At 34.9% G+C, this 19230-nt stretch overlaps 2 protein-coding genes across 2 annotated transcripts; both read left to right on the forward strand.

Moving 5' to 3' along the window:
• Nucleotides 1–496: 496 nt before the first annotated feature.
• Nucleotides 497–1924, forward strand: LOC132629886 (uncharacterized). Its single transcript, XM_060345294.1, has one exon. The coding sequence runs from the start codon at nt 778–780 to the stop codon at nt 1669–1671; it is 894 nt and encodes a 297-aa protein (XP_060201277.1). The 5' UTR covers nt 497–777; the 3' UTR covers nt 1672–1924.
• A 5550-nt stretch (nt 1925–7474) lies between these two features.
• On the forward strand, nt 7475–10396 carry LOC132629887 (serine/threonine-protein phosphatase 7 long form homolog). Its single transcript, XM_060345295.1, has 6 exons — nt 7475–8249; nt 8342–8506; nt 8590–9027; nt 9108–9722; nt 9810–9878; nt 10047–10396. The coding sequence occupies exons 1-6, from the start codon at nt 7812–7814 to the stop codon at nt 10149–10151; spliced, it is 1830 nt and encodes a 609-aa protein (XP_060201278.1). The 5' UTR covers nt 7475–7811; the 3' UTR covers nt 10152–10396.
• Nucleotides 10397–19230: the final 8834 nt, after the last annotated feature.

Genomic DNA, 19230 nt, shown 5'->3' on the forward strand with positions numbered 1-19230 from the left:
AAATTATATACACCGTCTAACATAAAATATTTTTTTATAGTGTCAAGTCACTCAACTGAAATCTAAAGATAAGTTTTCCTAAAATATGACATTTGTAATTTTGAAACTAAGACATGTTACCTGCTATAACAAATAAAAATAATCTGTTGGTACAAGAATTCTTTATAGTGACATTGCATATAAACTAACTCGAATCTATAATAATGATAAGTGACAAGTTACATGGACATTGTAAAAAATCATTACGCTATAGGTATACACTTACACAAACCGAGCGGTTACACCAAATCAATGAACGCCTAACAGGTGTTGCAACATACATAACTATTCTTTAACCACGATTATTAATGTATATTTCCATTTCACTAAATCACTTAACTACGATAAATTTGCATTTTTTATTATTTGTAAACACCCGATATGAATGAGTAATGACCTTATAATTATATATAACTTAAATCCCTATAAATATTACAATTTGTTCAGGTCAGAGAATCCTCATTAAATGACCATATGACCTGGCCAAAAACCTGAATTTTCTCTCTATTGGTATTTTTCAGTTACATACTAAAACCACCCTTTCAAGTAAGAAACAAACTGTTTGTAGAAGAAAAGAACCTACAAAAATATCTTTCCTTCTTCCATTTTCCTTTCTGCAACAGCAAAGGATAATCCTAAAAATTACTTTAAAACTACCCCTTTTCTTCTTTCTTTCTACCTTTAGTTCTCAAGAATCAAATATATTACCACTCTTTTTTTGGGAATTTTTCATCAAGAATGAGAAATATAGCAAGTTGTTACAATGAACATGCTATAAAAGTAACAGATTCATATTGTTCAAATCCATCAAATCAAGTACTATATCATATTCCTTCAGTGCAAAATCTTGTTACTTGTATTTACAAAGTCAAAATTTCAACAGAGAAGCAATTCTTGATCAAAATCACATGGTGCAGCCTATTACAACAAGGATTATTCTCAATCAGTATAAGTGACAAATTCACCAAGAATTACAAGCAAATATTAACAACAGACAAGTCAAAAGGTTCCAAAATTACTGAATCCTTAAATTCAAGATTCAAAATTTTTTGGGATCTTTCAAGTGCAACATATGAAGTGGGGCCTGAACCGGTCAACGGGTTTTTTGTTAAAGTACTAGTGAATTCAGAGGTGGGGTTGATTCTTGGTGACATGGAGCATGATACTGAGCAAAGAAAATCAAATCTTGATGATAAAAAATCAAGATTTGTATTGGTTTCAAGAAGTGAACATTTTTCAGGCAGTTCTGTTTATTCTACTAAGGCTAAGTTTTGTGACGCTGGAAAATATCATGACATAGTGATCAAATGCAGCACAGAAGAAAAGGGATTCAAGAATTCATCAGCAGTATTGTTTGTCTCGATCGATAGGAAGTGTGTCATAGAGGTGAAGAGATTAAAGTGGAATTTTCGAGGGAATCAGACGATATTTTTGGATGCATTGGTTGTAGATATGATGTGGGATGTTCATGACTGGTTGTTTAATCCAAAAAATGGATGTGCAATTTTTATGTTTAGGACAAGGAGTGGATTGGATAGTAGGTTGTGGCTTGAAGAGAAGAATTTGGAGAAAAATGAAGAAGAAAAAGTTGGATTTTCTTTGTTGATTTATGCTAGTAAGAATCCTGATTAATTGAGAAGGAAAAAAAAAGACTTATGTTTTTAGTTTTCATTTTTAGTTCTCTGTTTCTTGTTCATCTTCGCTTGGACTTTTCAAAAATACCGCCGGGCGCGTGTCGGATTCTCCAAGAGTAGTGCATTTTTGGAGAATCTGACACGGGTGCGGCATCAATTTGGAGAGTCCGAGCAACATGGTTATGATTATTATAAGGTGTTTGATTATGCAGATTATGGAATTGTAAATGAAATTTTACTTTTCGATTTCATCTTTTTGAGTTCTTTGTTGATATGTGCTAGTAAGAATCTTAATTAATTCAGAACAAAAAAGAAAAAAGAGACCATATTTTAGTTTTCATTTTAGTTCTTTGCTTCTTGTTTATCTTATTTTTCTTCTTTTTTGTTGAAGAAAGAAAGGAATGGTCTTGGTTATTATTAAGGTGTTTGATTATCCATATATGGAACTGTAAATGCATTTTTAGTTTTCATGTCTTCTATATTTTTTGCAACTGTTCTTTTGTCGATGGTGCAGTTGAATCCTCTAAAAGTTAGTCAATTTTTTTATTTTTTTTAAGAATGCAATACAAGTACAACAACATACCTGGTTGAATCCCACAAAATGGGGTCTGAGGAGGGTAAAATATACTCAGACCTTACCCTACCTCAGGAGGTAGAGAAGCTGTTTGCGGTAGACCCTCGCCATAAGGACAAGCAAAAAAATCCGATACAAGTGCGACAATATTTTTGGAGAGTCCGAGCAACATTGTCCGTTTGCGTTCTACACTATTTCTTCTTTTATCCATCTATGGATAAACATAGTTGAGCAAACTAATTCAATAGTATTACTTAGGACTATTATGTACACATCGAATTTTTGACAGTTACCGGTGCTAGAAAAGAAAAAAAAAAAAAATTCCCCTGTTTTTCTTAAATTTTTGTGTTGTGGATATGCTTTGGCCCCCAAGATGGAGCAAATGACATATATGCTTTAGTAGGCGTTTGGCCATGAGTTTTGAAACCATAGTTTCAAACCAGCGTTTGAACATGTGTTTTTAGGCATGGTTTGAAACCATGGTTTCATTTTTTTTAAATATAAAATTTAACCATAAGTTTATATTTTGTAAAAAAAGATCCATAAGTTGGTAGATATTTTTAACAATTACCCCCATCAATCATTTACTAATCTCATTAACTTCCACCAAATTTTATTTATGTTTTCCAACCTTTTAATTTTGTAAAAAAAAAGACCCATAGTTTAATTTTATTTATTGAGCTAAAATTTGATCAATTGATGTTGTATTTTTAGAAAGGTCTTCTAGTATTAATTTTGAGCCGGTTGTTATGAATTAGTGTATTAATTTTGTTATGAACTATGACTTGCTCATTTGGTAAGATTGTATAAGAATTGAGAATGTTTCGATAGTTTTCACAGCTTGTGAGATTTTTATGTCTATAAGAGAAAATACTCCTTAAAATATTCAAATTGCATGTCCAAACATGATTTCAAACCATGTCCAAATGGGGCCTTAGTATTTTCCTTTCTTTTGCATTTTTAGCATTAACTTTTTATTTGAATAGGTAGGCATATCTGGCAATACATCTTAGAGCAGTTTCATGGAAAATTCTTGTGTCAGAAGGGTTTAAAGATAATTTATTGCTGAAAGATATGATGTAAACTTTCCCTATAAAGTAGGAGTTGAAGTTACAAAAAATAACTGCATATGACATGAGATGGGCAAAAAGGATTCTTTAATGTGAACCTAAAAGGTGGAGAATATGGGCTTCAGTTATCTGTGTAGATTTTTCTAACCAAATTTATGACATGGTTCTCTAAAGTTACAAAATTCTACTTCAGAAGGGTGTAGTACGAAATTTCTTCACAGACAAAACTTATCCACACTCTATATATACACAAAATCTTATGAATATATGACTTGTGTGTATTTTACACTTTTATCAGCTAATTATGGTTAATTAATGAGAGAATAAATATTTTCCCCTTAACTTGTCCTCATTTGCTAACTACACATCAAATGTTTGTGGGCTTCTGGACTTGTTTGAAGTGGAATTAAAACGCTTGAGAATAATAACAACATACCAAATGGGTTGGGGAGGGTAGAGTGTACGCAAACCTTATTCATACCTTGGGAGGTAGAGAGACTGATTCAGAAAAAAACCTCGCCCACGAAAAAACATATCAAAGCAGAACACATGGCTGAAAACTTCAATAACTAGGGTGGAAAACTGCATTTTCGAACAGTCTGGAATGATTAAAGACCTATTAAAAACTAATAAGCAGTTTAGAAAGACAAAATACAATTATAGTTGAACCTTAAAATTGGATAATATGGGCTTCATTTATCTTGTAAATTTTCTTGAGGCTAAACACACGGCCTCTTAATTTTGTCAATGTATTTTATTTAGACGCTTGAACTATGACTTGTTTTGATTTAGCATATGAACACACGAGAATAAAGTGTTTTTATTAGAAACTTTGATTAAAATTTTGAAAATATTTCCGCGCTTGTCCTCAAACCCCATTACGTAAATAAGTTAACCACTCAAAATATGTCTCCTCTTTTAATTATAGACATTAGCCTCAATAAGCCGTAAATTGAAATTTGCGAAGCCTATCCATATTTCTACCATTTGGTAAAAACAATAATAATCCTTTCCGATAACATTTTATTAAATATTCATTGCAAAAAGAGATTGATACAGTTGATCCTAGATTATGACTATTCTCTACGCGAAAAGCAGATCAAAGGCTACTGATGTAGAGATCGAAGTACAAAAAGGTCCAAGAAATGAGTGAAACTCATGTGTGGTTGGGCCATCTTTATTAGGTTTCATTTGGGCTAACAACTCAACTCAACAGGAAGAAATTGCACGGTTTGGCCTTCAAATGCGCTGGTATGTAATTTTTATCTTTCAAAATCGAACTTATGGCTAGCGGGACATAAGTTCTTTAAGAGCGCCGGTAGGGGTGTATATGGAATGGGTAGGTTTGGGTTTTCTAAATACCAAAAAAAAACCAATTGCATTGGGTTTTTAAATCCATAAATCAAACCAAACAAACAAAAGTCGGGTTTTCTAGGTTTCTTCGGGTCGCTCGGGTTTTTTTGAAAATTTTTTCGGTAGAGTCTTCATACAAAGCTTATAATTTGTACTTCAAATATTTCTTTAGTCCTAGTAAGATACGACTATCTAATTAAGATACTTTTTAAGAAAATAACACAAATTGTGATATGAGAGATGACATTGTACTAAAATTCTCTACAAAAAAAGTAATAACATTGCATAAAATAAAATGATCATAATCTAAAAGTACTAAGTCGTGCTGCAATAAATACGACTAATTTATTAGGCATATAGAAAACGATCATAATCTAAAATTACTAAATCATGCTAAAATAAGCACGACTAATAAATAATAATTACATGACTAAATATTAAAGAAAAAAATAAAGTTAAGTTATGTATTTTCATTGTATTAACCAATATAAAACTAAAGAATACATATCCAACATTGTTGTCATTCCTAGTGTTAAAATTGAATTTCGTTTGTTAGCATTAGTATTGATTTGATTATTGTTGGGATTTGAGTCACTAATATCTATGAGCTATAAAATTTATTGCACCATTCAAAATTCTAATTTCAAGCTTGAAATGATATGTTAAAAGACAAAAACTATGAAAAGATTTAAGAATTATTTATAAATTACATTATAAATAAATATTTTTAAGTATAAAGTATTTTTGAAATTTTATACATGTAATGTCGGGTTGGTTTGATTCGGTCTGACTTTTTTTAGTCAAAACCAAACCATACCAATAGTAATCGGGTTTTTCTTTTTAAAACTAAACTACTAGTCAGGTTTTTTTCTCCGTTTGGTGCGGTTTCCTTTGTACACCCCTAAGCGCGGGACATAAAATATGAGATATTATGATGCGAAAATCTAAATTTATGCCCCATAAAAAAGTTGTTTTCCCGGAGGGCAAAATTAAAGACCAGCACAAAGTAGGGATAAAAGTGCAAATGACCCACTCGACAGCCCAAATAAGAGTTGCATTTTGCAAGTAGAAGTCGCACTGAATATCTGCTTTGAGCATCTCTATTTAAGTAGGCGTTTGGCCATGAAAATCAAATATTTTTCACTTTATTTGGAATTTTGAAGTCGGAATTGGAGTTGTAGTTGAAGATGGAGTTGTGTTGGTTATAGTTTTTGCAAAGAATATTTGGTTGTTTGAATGTATTGAAAGTGAAAACAAGATTTTAGGTGTCTTTCATGGCCAAACGTTGATTTCCAAATAAAGTGAAATAATTTTTCAAAAAAAAGTGAAAATTCTCATGGCCAAATGGGTCCTAAGTTCTATCCAATTTTTGAGAATTATAAGATTTAAAATTTAGCTAGCGTTTGCAAACTCCAACCTTCTTCTTCGCTTCTTTTTCTTCTTGGTGAACTTTAAACACGAAAATCAGACATTAACATATTGTAAAACACTTTTAAGGAGTCCGGAGCCTAAAGGGTATAAAAATACACGGTTTTTACCAAAAGGGAACGTTAAAAATTTATTATACCAAAACGGGTATATCGTGGGCTGATCCACGATATACCCCAAATTTTTTATTTTTTTTTAAATTATCAGAAAACGAAAACGAAAAAAAAAATAAAAAAAATTACAAGTATAACGTGGACTGATCCACGTTATACAAAATAAATTGTATAACGTGGATCAGTCCACGTTATACAAGTTTTAATTGTATAACGTGGACTGATCCACGTTATACAATTTATTTTGTATAACGTGGATCAGTCCACGTTATACAATTTATTTTGTATATTTGGACTGATCCTTTTGCCCTAATTTATTTACCTTCGTTCCCATCCCCCTAAAATCTTCCGCCGCTTCTTCATTCCCTTCGTTGTCTTCTTCATTCCCTTGCTAAAATCTTCAATTCTCCTCCATTAATTACAGAAGCTCTATTTTCTTCTACTTTTCCTTCTCCTCTATTTTTTTTAAACCCTGCAAAACAATCTAATTTTTGAAGTAGCATCTCCAGCGTATTCATCTATTATTGCTATTTAAATTGAGGTATTTTTTCTAACTCATATAATATTGTATATTTATAATAGATATAGATCTGTTTTTCTTATATATCTTAATTGTTATTTTTTATTTGTGTTATTTAATACGTTTCTGTTATTTTGTGTTATTTTAATTTGAACTTAAAATATGATTGTTAGAAGCATTATTATATAAAAGGTCCTATTTGTTTAGTAGCACTTTTGAAGAAATTTGTTGTTATGTTACTGTTATTTTTGTGAATTCTTATATAAAAGATCTGAATAACTAAATAATATATTTTGTTAGGAATTGTTATGTTGCTGTTATTTTTGTTAGTATTGTGGATGTTCGTAAAACGTGGACTGATCCACGTTATACAAAATATAAGTGTATAACGTGGATCAATCCACATTTTACAAGTTGAAACATTGTGGAACTGGATATTGCCAATAATAGACCGATGATGACATTTTCGGTACAGGAAAAAAGAATTGTGAAATGTGTCAAAGAATCGAATTTTTTCCTCTCTTTTTGTGAATGTTGCTTTGTTTGATGTATTTATGCATTACCATAGTAATTTATGACCGCAGAACCTGTAATTTCTTCAATATATTTTGTTATGGATTTTTATACAATATATTTTGTTATGGATTGTTATACAATATATTTTTTAATAGTGAGTTACTCCAAATAACTTGATCTGGATTTCCTATTTTTTTTTTTGTATAAGGTATGGAGTTTCCACAGGTATGCGTACATCCGGGGCCAGAAGTGTACGATGTGTTAACACTCCAGGAGAAGCATCGTTCAGAGGCTGTGTGGGATGGTTCCTTGAGAGGACCGACTGGATGCCTGTTTCCTCGCCGCGCGGATACTGAATTTTGGAAGCATGTGAGGCGTCATCCTTTTCATCCTCGCATCCTTGACTACTTTGGCCTGTGTGGATTTAGGGGAGTAATAGAGGTAGGATGTGTATCATATGATTGGGCAGTCATCACTGCACTTATAGAGAGATGGCGTCCTGAGACGCACACCTTTCATCTGCGTACAGGTGAGGCGACCATCACATTACAAGATATCGAGGTCATGTTTGGCTTGGTTGTTGATGGTTATCCCTTGAATAATCTTAATGCTAGATATATCGATATTGGTGGGTGGCAACAATTGATCCATGAGCTTACTGGTTGGGCACCCGGTCTGGATTGTTTTAATGGTGTTAGTAGGTTAGAAGTACATAAATTAATTGAATATATTAGAGGCTTAGATGATATTACAGATCAGACCCCAGAAATTGATGTGCAACAGCGGGTTAGGTTGTACTTGCTATGGCTTTGTGGCGGCACGATATTTCCGGATAAGTCCGGTGACTTACTGAATTTAGATTATTTGCTTGACATGCGTGACCTTAGAGCAATGAATGAACAAGCTTGGGGAGCGGCTGCATTGTCATATTTGTATACTTGTTTATGCCGTGCTTCGTTGAGGAAAGCGAAGGATGTGTGTGGATTCATTTCCTTATTGCAGGTACGTGACCTTTAAAATTATATAATTTTATTTGGTTGTCCTATTTGATAGTTATAAGGTTTTTATGTATTTATTTTTATTTTTTAATATAGGTTTGGGCTTGGGAGCGCATTATACCGATGCAGCCACCATGCAGGGCTCTTCCGCCACACACGGCTCTTGCACGAAGGTGGACTCATCGTAAATCCCACGAAAATGAGGCACGCGATGTTTTACCCATATGTAGGGATGTATTGGACAACCTAATAGATGGCCAGGTATTTTATCATAATTATGGTTGTTAATGGCGTTTTGATAGAATAGTTATGCTTATGTGTAATTTATGTTCTTTCTATCGTAGTTTGTGTGGCAGCCTTATTCAGAGGCCATCATCAACAGACTCCCTGAGTGGTGTCTGCGTGGCCGAGATATTTGGATGGCGAAAGTTCCCCTTATTTGTGGGATCTATCGAGAGTGGCACATGGTAGACCGCGTTCTCAGACAATTTGGTAGGAAGCAACATATTCCGGGTCCATGTGCAGAGATTGATCCTTTTCATTACAAACGTGACAAGCGGTATGCTATAAAAGTGGAGGATCAAGAATATTTTACAGAAACAGACTTTTTGTGGGGAAATCGTCGAGATAGTTTAATTCAGGCCGAGTATGAAACTCAAGATCCACAGTCACTATCAGAGTATTTTTGTTGGTATCGACGTCACTCGCGCACTTTCATAGGAAATCCTGCGCATAAAGTGGATAGAGGATACCAACACATGGCAGGCAGACATGAGGCACTGGTACGTACATTACATTCCATTAGATGTTTGATGTCTTTATATGTGTCTTAGACCACTATCAAATATCGATTTTTTTTTAGGCTTTAGGACATCAAGAATCATACAGGTTGGCTCAGCAGACTATCCAAGATCCAACCAAGTCTAATGAAGTGAAGGAAATAGCAGAGATGTTTAGCCACATTAATACAGAGTCCATGGCTGCTGCCTCTCTGGGGACGATGTTGAGTTTCGCTCCATATTATACACCACCGGCAGAGTATGTTGAGCCGCCTACTATGCAAGTGCCTCGTCATCAACGTCCTAATGTACCAAGACCTGCGGCGCGTGGTAGAGGACGCCAATCAGGTAACAGACGGGGTCGAACTCCCGTGGATCACCAGTTGGTTGATGAGGAAGAGGTTCGTTTTGATCAAGATATGCCCAGCTCAACGATGCATACAGATGATGATGCATATCACCCAATAATAGATTTTATGTCCAGCTCATCGACGTTAGCTCCCGAGGTTCAATCACCAGCAGTAATCAGAAGTGAGGGGCCTTTTCAGGCATTCGCATCGTCTGGGCCTATTAGCCTGGCAGTTATGGCCCAACAGTTTAGTGGTCAGACAAGCAGCTCTTATGGGATGACTGAGGGGCCTTTACCTGCATTCACTGGACAGAGCTCTTCAATTGGGAGGAGACTGAGTTTTACCGATGTGAGTATTCTAACCACTCAAATAGCTTGTATCTTGTTTAAAGTAATGGCTACTTTAATCGTAAAAAATATTATTTATTTTGCATAGTCTCCCATGGAATTTGATGTTGGATCCTCACACATTCTTGTGCCGGATGTACAGACTTTAGAGCCACAGGTTAGCTTTTAATTCAAATTTTTTTGAGACTTGTGGTTGTTATGTGGTGTTTTGTCTTGGTTGCTTTGGTTGTTTGTGTTGGTATATGGTATTGGAGGAACTCCTTGTTACAGGGGAGATGCTGTCCGATTTTACGTAGACAATCAATGTTTTTTATGGCATTTACAGGATACAGGTGTGATACAAGAGGACGATCACCAACGTAGATCAAAACGAGAACGTCGTCAAACTCGGTGTGGCACGGGGGGGAAAAAGGGACACTGTAAAAATTAAATTTTTATTATATAGTGGGTAACTTCAAGTTGGGAAAAATTACTATTTTTATTTGCCAATTTCTGTCTATTTTTATTCAATTCTGGTTCACCTCGTTTCTGCATATTTAATGTGTGTAAAGTTTGCAACAAAATGGAATTGAAAAAAGTTGGAGTGTAATTTTGTTGGCCAAATATGAATTGCAAATCGTTGGCAACGTTTTGCAATTCATATTATTGCAAAACGTTGGCTGGAAAACGTTGGAGTAATTTTGTTGGCCAAATATGAATTGAAAACGTTGGCTGTAATTTTGTTGGCCAATTGCAAATCGTTGGCTAACCAACGTTTTGCCATTCATATTATTGCAAAACGTTGGCTGGCCAACGTTTTACAATTTATGAATTGCAAAACGTTGGCCAGCCAACGTTTTACAATTCATATGAATTTGGCCAGCCAACGATTTGCAACGATATTTTTCCCTATAAAATCGCACAATACATGCAGTCGTCCATGCAATCGTCAAATGAAGCGTGTTTTGCGTAAAATTAAATAGTAAAATCCGTGAATCATTAACGTTTTACAAAATATGAACATATTATTGATTGGTAATTGATTCGACAAATTATTTTTACGTCAAATCACGTAAAATTAAATAGTAAAATCCGTGAATCATTAACGTTTTACAAAATATAAAATCATCTAATCTGCCATGTAATCGTCAAATCAAGCGTGTTTTGCGTAAAATCGAATAGTAAAATCCGTGAATCATTAGTTTTATATAAAATCCGTGAATCATTAGTTTTTCCTCACTAAATTCTACACTTCTCTATTGTAGACTTCATTTTTAAGAACTCTCAACTTCTCTTTTGCACTCTCCATTAATTTCTACTTCTGTATTCTCTTGAAAAACATATGGCGGAAAATTATGTAAGAGTTAATTTATATTGGGGTGGGGAAGTTGTGTATGAAGAAGGTTCAGTTAGATATAACCGTCGTCCGGAAGCCGTACAGCGCTTTCCAATTTCCCTCAAATACGATCGTCTACAACATGTTTTCATAAGCAAAATGGCCATATCTGATCCAAATCTTTCGGTGGTTATCACTGGACGATATCCAACATCAATTACAGCTAGGGGATTTCCCATTTACGAGGAAACTCTTATTTCGGACGATGACTCCTTATCGTTATTTCTTCGAAGTCCTGACATATTTAGCAATCATATCAGTATAGCCACACTTGACATGTATGCAACTGTTGAACGCTCTACTAATGTTGGAGCACCCACTGACGATGAGTTTGATATTCGGGGTACTACGTATCTTCCCGCTATGAATATTGGGCTTCAAAGAGGTACACTTCAACAAGAAACAATGGTACGAGTTGGTAGCCAGTCACATAACTTTGGTTGGACTATGCAGAGCTATGATATTCCTGGACCGAGTAGTGCTCCAGATACAACTGAATTAGATGGCGGGAGTATAGTTCGATATCACCCTACTCAAGTAGAGTCATTTACAGAAAGGTAAATATAATGATGTTTTATGAAAACTTTCTCATTTACGTTCTATTAAATGTCTTTGTGCGTTTAACCATCACAAGAATACAACATATTATTTAGTTCTCATGTACTATTTTATAATATAACTTTCAGGATAACTATGTAAATTATTATACTGCAAATTCTAACTAACGTCTTTCATTGTTCATTCATGGAAAATAAAAAGAATACAACATGTTATTTTGTTCTCATGCACTATTTTTATAATATAACTTTATTTTTATTTTTCATTTTGTAATCGGCATGTTATTTTGATTATTTTTTATTTTTTAATTTGTCCTTGGGGTTAATATAATCTTTTTAAATTTTAATTTTATTTATTTATGTAGGTGTAACGATTTTGAAGAAAACCCCGTGTTGACTCAGCTCACACAAATTGTGAGCAATAACGACGTAGCTAATGATCACTCCGATAAGTCAGATAGTGATATTCCATTAGATCAAACAGAAACAGACGATGATCACTCATCTGATGGTGATGGTCATTCTGATGAAGACATTACTACTCCGAGTGATGGTAACGTTAGCTACCATTCTAATGCGATTCCATATTTGGACAACACAGAAGAAGGCCCGGATGATTTTGCCTTCATGAGAGATGACGGTCCAATTCGATCTGCACTTTGGGATTGTAATAAACCTGAATTTATCAGATCAGGTTAGTATGGTGACAATGAATATTCTTTTTATTTATTGGACCATTTTTAAGGGGTTGATAATTTTTCTTGTACTATGCAATTAGGTATGTTATTTCAGAACAAGCAGGAAATGAAAGGCGCAGTGAGACTATATTGTCTCAAAGAAAAGAAAGAGTTCATTTGTGATCAATCCAAAGGTAAATTTTGGAGGGTTATTTGCAAGCGTCATATGTTGGGGTGTGAGTGGATGATCCGTTTTAGAGAAATTTCAAGTGGTATGTGGAAGGCAGGCAAAGCGGATCTCCGCCACAGTTGTTTGACGGATGATTACAGAAAGGATCATTCCAATTTGAACAGTCACCTAATTGCTACTACGTTGATACCATATATTATGGTCGATCCATACATCAGTATTAAGTCTGTTCAGCAAAAAATAAAAGGATTGCATTTTTTTACTCCTAGTTATAGAAAAGCACAAAAGGGGCGTAAGAAAGCTATTGAAATGGTATTTGGTGATTTTGAAACCTCTTTCAACACATTGCCCCGATACATGGCTGCCTTAAAATATTTCAATCCGGGGACCGTTGTTGAGTGGGAGCACCAATCAACTACAATGCAAGGTGAACACATCTTCAAGTTTCTGTTCTGGGCTTATAAACCAAGCATCGATGGATTCAAAAGTTGCAGGCCTGTCATCTCAATAGACGGTACTCATCTGTACGGTAAGTATGAGATGAAACTGCTAATTGCTGTTGGAATTGATGCAAACAATAACATTTTTCCACTTGCATATGCTATTGTTGCACGTGAGAGCTTTGAGTCCTGGACGTGGTTCCTTGTGTTGTTGTGGAGACATATTGTTCGTGAGAGACAAGGAATTGGACTTATTTCTGACCGTCATCAAGGAATCTTGCAATGTGTCCAAACACATGATTGGTTACAACCACCATCCACACACCATAGGTTTTGCGTTCGGCATTTGAAAAGCAACTTCAATAAAAAGTTCCTCAATACTGACCTTGAGAAGCTAATGTGGTTGGCGGCTACAGAGCGCCAGAAGAAGAAGTATAAAATGAGGATGAAACAAATCAAAACAATGTCATCTCTAGCGTATTTGTGGTTAAAAGCTCTTCCGGAGGAAAAATGGACATTGCATAAGGACAACGGTCATAGGTGGGGGGCTATGACAACGAATGTCTCCGAATCTTATAACGGTTTATTGAAGAAAGCTCGTGGATTGCCAGTTACTGCCATGGTCCGTTATACGTTTAAAAATCTTGTTGATCGGTTTGTTGAGAGAAGCACCCTTGCTGATTTGTTGATTGCGGATAAAAAAATTTGGCCGCGCGCTGTTGAAAAGAAGTTTGATGAATACTGGGAGAGGTCCCTAAAGCATACTGACATGCAGCAATACAATGCAACTGAAGGGGTCTTTGAGATTCTAACATTTGCACACGAAGGTAAGGGCGGAAATATACATAAAGTCTCTGCCGAAGGGAAAAAATGTTCGTGTGGAAAGTGGAGAAACTATCATATGCCATGTTCACATGCAATTAAATTTTGTGATATTCGCGGAATTCAACCAAAGACCTATGTTAGCAAGTACTACAGTTGCATGTTTTATAAGCAAACGTACAGTGAAAATTTTTCACCGTTGGGTGATGAGGCATATTGGCCACCTTCTCCCTTCAGTTTAATTGCAAACACTGAATACGAGCGAACTTCAGGAGCGCGGAGTACAACTAGAAGGAGGAATGAAATGGATATAGCTCCTGCTCGCATGGCTAGAAAATGTAGTACGTGCAAGCAAACAGGTCATAACAAGAATCGCTGTCCCGATAGAAATCAGTAGTTGTTGTTGCTTGTTGGTTTTTATGTTTTTTCTTAACTTGCACAATTGTTGTTTCTTTATGTACTCTTTCAAGAATATATAACATGTCTTGTGCAGTTTAATAGTTAGTATGTAATTTAACATTTACCATTTAGTTAATGTGTGACGTTTATTTAACTTATATTTAATTTTTTATTTCTGTTCGCATATATAACACATTTAATTATTTGCATGTGTTAAAATATTTATTTGAGTTAATCATGCTTTAAAAATTTAAAAAATCAATAAATTTTTTTTATTGATAACATAACCGAATATGATTTAAATCTAGACAACGTTATTTGGTAAACGGAAAAAAAAATATTTACAAGTATAACGTGGACGGATCCACGTTATACAATATAAATTGTATAACGTGGATCAGTCCACGTTATACAAGTTTTAATTGTATAACGTGGACTGATCCACGTTATACAAGTTTTAATTGTATAACGTGGACTGATCCACGTTATACAATTTATATTGTATAACGTGGATCCGTCCACGTTATACTTGTAAATATTTTTTTTTTCTTTTCCGTTTTCTGATAATTTAAAAAAAAAAAAAAAAATTGGGGTATATCGTGGATCAGCCCACGATATACCCGTTTTGGTATAATAAATTTTTAACGTTCGCTTTTGGTAAAAACCGTGTATTTTTATACCCTTTAGGCTCCGGGCTCCACTTTTAAGCATGCTAGGAATGTCTTATATGTAATTGTTAAATCTTTTTATGTACAACGTTCATACAGACGGGTTAGTAATGCAAAGTTTAAATGGATATACCAACTTAATTTCAGATATTTTAGGTATGAACTTAAGCTTTGTCAATCCTAACTTTAGACATACGGGTATGAAGTTAATTTTCAGCAAGATCAATTTTAGATCCGTATATAATATTTGAAACTTTTGACCCGTAATTTGGACTTTAGTCTCGTACGTTTGAATTTGATTATGAGACGACTAAATTTTAAAAGTTTTATAAACCTCTCGGCTATTATTTAAACAATAATCCTCCAAGCAGCCTATTTGTGCACTCACCCCAAAATAATCTCGTCCAGTGGTAAGTAATAAATCTAGTCCCCCCCAACCCCCAGCCCCTCCCACCTGAATGAAGAAGTAGTGGTTTAGGGGGGGAAGGGCGGGATGGGGTTCCGCGTATGGCGATTATTATATTCTTTCTATTTTTGAATTACCAATGGAGAATCTTTCTGACTCTCTTCATTCTCGTCATCCTCCTTTTCAATCTCCGACACTTTTCAATTCTGACATCGTAGGATCTTATTCTTCAATTTTTACTATTACATGTTAGCTTCTTTTGCTTTGTTCATCTTTATGTTGTTGTCATATTTTTCTTTTCAAATCATGCTTTGATTTTGCTTTTTTTTTTTTTTTTTTTTAGAGTAGAGTCTACCGGAAACAACCTCTCTACGTCACAGAGGTAGGGGTAAAGTCTGCGTACATCCTATCCTCATCAGTCCCCAGTCTCCGCTTATGGAATTGCACTGGGTATGTTGTTGTTGTTGTGCAATTTTGTTAGTTCACCTTTGCAGCTCTTGCGACACTTTTCATTGTTCAAGAATGCCTCCCTGTTGAGTTTTTCATTTTCTTGGTTTTCAGTGTGTGACTTGATACAGTTGAATAAGTAAAAAAAAATTGTTTTCATTGTTTGATTCACTTGTTGTGCACTTGCTTTACCATTTACTTAATTCACTAGATCCTGAATTGTGTTCCTGAATACTTTGATGTCAATACTGATTCTACTGCTATGCCACGGTTGATACATTATTCCATTTTGTTTTGATTTTCTTTCTTTTTGGAATGTAGGCCTTGCCTATCCCTCTTACAAGAATGGTCTTGAAGATGAGTGGTCTTGAACTTTTGACCTCGCTTGTCTCATGGGCATTATTTTAAATTTAACAAGTTTTGACTTCTGACCTTGAAAGTTTGTCATTGCGCAAGTGGGTGTCAAAAGTTCAAGACCACCCGTTTTCAAGATCATTGAGTGTAATTTCCTTCTTGTTGCCTCATGCCTGCAATTCTTGTATTAAATTAGTGTTTTTGCTCCACCCTTAATTTGATGCTCACAAATGGCCTAATCCTTGCCCTTTTGGCCACATTTCTAGAGTCAAAAACATTTTCAATTGAAGGCTGTAGATAGAGGTTGAAATCCAGCCGAAGTCCATAAATAGTTTCTCAAAGGACCGCTATTTAAGCATAGCCGAAAATTACAAAGTATTTAATGTTTAGCTGCTTTAAAATCAACTTCAAATCGACGAGACTAAAGTTGAAAAACCCGGTCCTGAAGTTAAAATTTTCAGACATACAAGTTTGAAGTTGCGCATCACTTGTGCAGTTTAAATTTCATACCAAATGTCTGAAGTTGGCGTAACCGATGTCTAAAAATGAAAGGAGGTCTGCCTTCCTCATTGGTTTTCTACTCAAGACAGAGCCTTGCTTGCAACAAGCCATGAAAGAGACCTATTAACTGATATTGAGGGAAGTGTGAGGAGCTGAGGGTTCAAAGGTCTTCAGGGGAAAGTAAATTGAGTTACAAGTATACCTTGGAAGTGAAAGTGCAATTCTGTGTAATTAATTGATTAATCAAATGACAAAATATTACTATATCTTTCTCGACCTTTTGGCTATCTATTTTTATCCATTTAATGTATGAGATGTGGGTCATTGATTCATACGATATTAACTCAATTTTTTTTAGGGAAAATGTCCATCTCAATAGGTTGCTACCGCGTCCTTCATGCATTGTCTTCGCGTTGCAATATTGCCTTGGCCTGGCGCACCCCACTTAAGAAAATATTATTTATTCTCGTTTCATAACAAGAATGAAGCACCCTGACGTGAAAAACCCAAATCCAAATTAATGCTTACTATAAGGACAAACCAAACAAAAAAAAGAGAAAAAATGTGAGAGATCTGAATCTAGTGCTAATACCTATGCTTTCACGTGTTGAGTTCGACGCCAGTGGCAAAGTTAACAAGATCTTAAGCGAATGATACTCAACATGTCGAGACAACAACGGAAATAGAAGGATTATACTTTGCATAATATTTGAAGAGGGCATGAGAACTAAAAAAAAATGAAAATGAGAACATGTCCCCCTTTTTCACTTTTTGATGCCTCTATTTTGTGTTGAAATACGATGTCTCCATTTGTTTATATAGTTTTATTTTTCACCCGGTATGTGATATTCGCTTGAGGCCTAATTAATCCGGATTTGCATCGAAAAATTGTAGTTTGGGTGTAATGCTCTCTCTATCGAATGTGTTTCCATTTCCAGTGCTTGAACCCGAGACCTCTAAAATAGACAGGGGTAGAGCTAGAGCTGTAGCTACAGGTTTATTCGAAACCAATATTTTTGATGCGGAGCATAATAAATATGCGAATACTTGCTAAAACTTCAATAAATATTAAAGTATATTTGAACCCTTAATTTTAAAATACAATGAGCACGGTATTAATAACTCTAAAGACCGAACCTATCAAGTTAAAAAGTTGAATCCGCCTGTCAACTGTTTTGGCAGTATTTTTCTTTTGTTTTTGACTCGGTATTTGGTATTCGTTATGGGGCCCCGATTAATCTTGAATCACACAACGATAGACCTATTACGAGAGAAGCGCTACATTTCATAATATTTTCATTTCTAAAACTGAAATATGAAACCTCTAGTTGAGCGTGAAAAAATCTTATTTATCCTATGACAATCTTTGAAGGTGCTCCTGGCAATGCTTCGCTTAAGGCAACCCGCATGAAAGACGGATGAAAATAAATGCAATTGTAAAATTTATATTAAATACCAATCATTGTGAATTTTGTCCCTTAAAAAAGGTGTTAGGAGACTTCCATTAAACAAAGGTGTGTCACTATTCATGCTTGTTCATTTTCTTATTAAAATTCGCTTATCAATCAGCAATTGGACTTATCATTTATTGTATTATTTAGTGCATCTTCTGACTTTGCTCTAACTTCAATTATTTTCAAAAAATAAATCAAAGTGAGTAGTAGCCCCATATGCAGAAACATGGAGAATGACGAAGCATCAGTTATAAGATCCAACATGCTCTGTGCTTTTTCACTCTTAAATATAACATTAATTATCTGTCAATCAATTTAATCACAAAAAAGTACAAATTTAAGTGAGGTATACATCTCACTTAATTATCATTAATCGATAAAACTTTTAATCCGTAAAATGAATTTATTTACTTGAAGTAAATATCCGGTATGCATTATATTCTTTTTTTCGAAACAACATCATCTAAGTCTTAATAATTAGTTTCTGTTAGCCATCCCAGTAGAGGCGAAGCCAGAATTCTAAGTTTATGAGTTCTGAGTTTTAAAAAAGACAACTTACAGGGTTCTGAATAAATTATTTATAAATATTAAATGAATCTTTAAACACAAACACATATAGTCTGGACCAAAGATATTGGATTTTGCCGAATTATAGACAAGCTTGTAGCTCCGCCTCTGCTACCAAGATATGTCGTAAGACAAATGATATCTTTGTGCCATTAGTTAAAGGTTTCAGGTTCGAGCCTTGAGAATGAAATAATTCCTATTTAGAAACACTTTTCCATTTAATTAATGAAACCTTATGCGAAATAAGTTTGAATTAATCGGGTCAATGAGTATGAATAATGAATGATTATTGAGAATATACCACATCGGTGACGGATGAAAACCCTAAGCTCCTTATAAGGCTTGAGCAATCCTCCTCCGTTTGAGCTGACTTTTGGGGTGTGAGTTAAGCCCAATGCCTAATTTGACATGGTATCAGAACCAGGCCCAGACTCGATTCGATGTGAGCCCCCGGAAAAAGAGGGAGCAAAATGCCTCCAGACCAATTGACCGGTCCCGGAGCGATTGGGGTGAAAATGCTCCAGGTCCATGAATGTGCATGCTCCAGACCAGACAGTGAACCCAGGATAAAAAAAAATGTTCGGGTCTGGGCGTGAGGAGGTGAAGAGAATATACCACATCGGTAACGGATGAGAACTCTGGGCTCCTTATA

This window comes from Lycium barbarum, chromosome 3 (assembly GCF_019175385.1).
Source record: "Lycium barbarum isolate Lr01 chromosome 3, ASM1917538v2, whole genome shotgun sequence".
Lineage (NCBI taxonomy): Eukaryota > Viridiplantae > Streptophyta > Magnoliopsida > Solanales > Solanaceae > Lycium > Lycium barbarum.

Excerpts from the sequence above, each read along its gene's own strand:
- LOC132629887 (XM_060345295.1), top strand. The coding sequence starts at position 7,812 with ATGTTTGGCTTGGTTGTTGATGGTTATCCCTTGAATAATCTTAATGCT. Across the intron at positions 8,250-8,341 it reads GATTCATTTCCTTATTGCAG|GTTTGGGCTTGGGAGCGCAT; the intron begins GTACGTGACCTT and ends TTTTTAATATAG. Across the intron at positions 8,507-8,589 it reads ACAACCTAATAGATGGCCAG|TTTGTGTGGCAGCCTTATTC; the intron begins GTATTTTATCAT and ends TTTCTATCGTAG.
- LOC132629886 (XM_060345294.1), top strand. The coding sequence starts at position 778 with ATGAGAAATATAGCAAGTTGTTACAATGAACATGCTATAAAAGTAACA.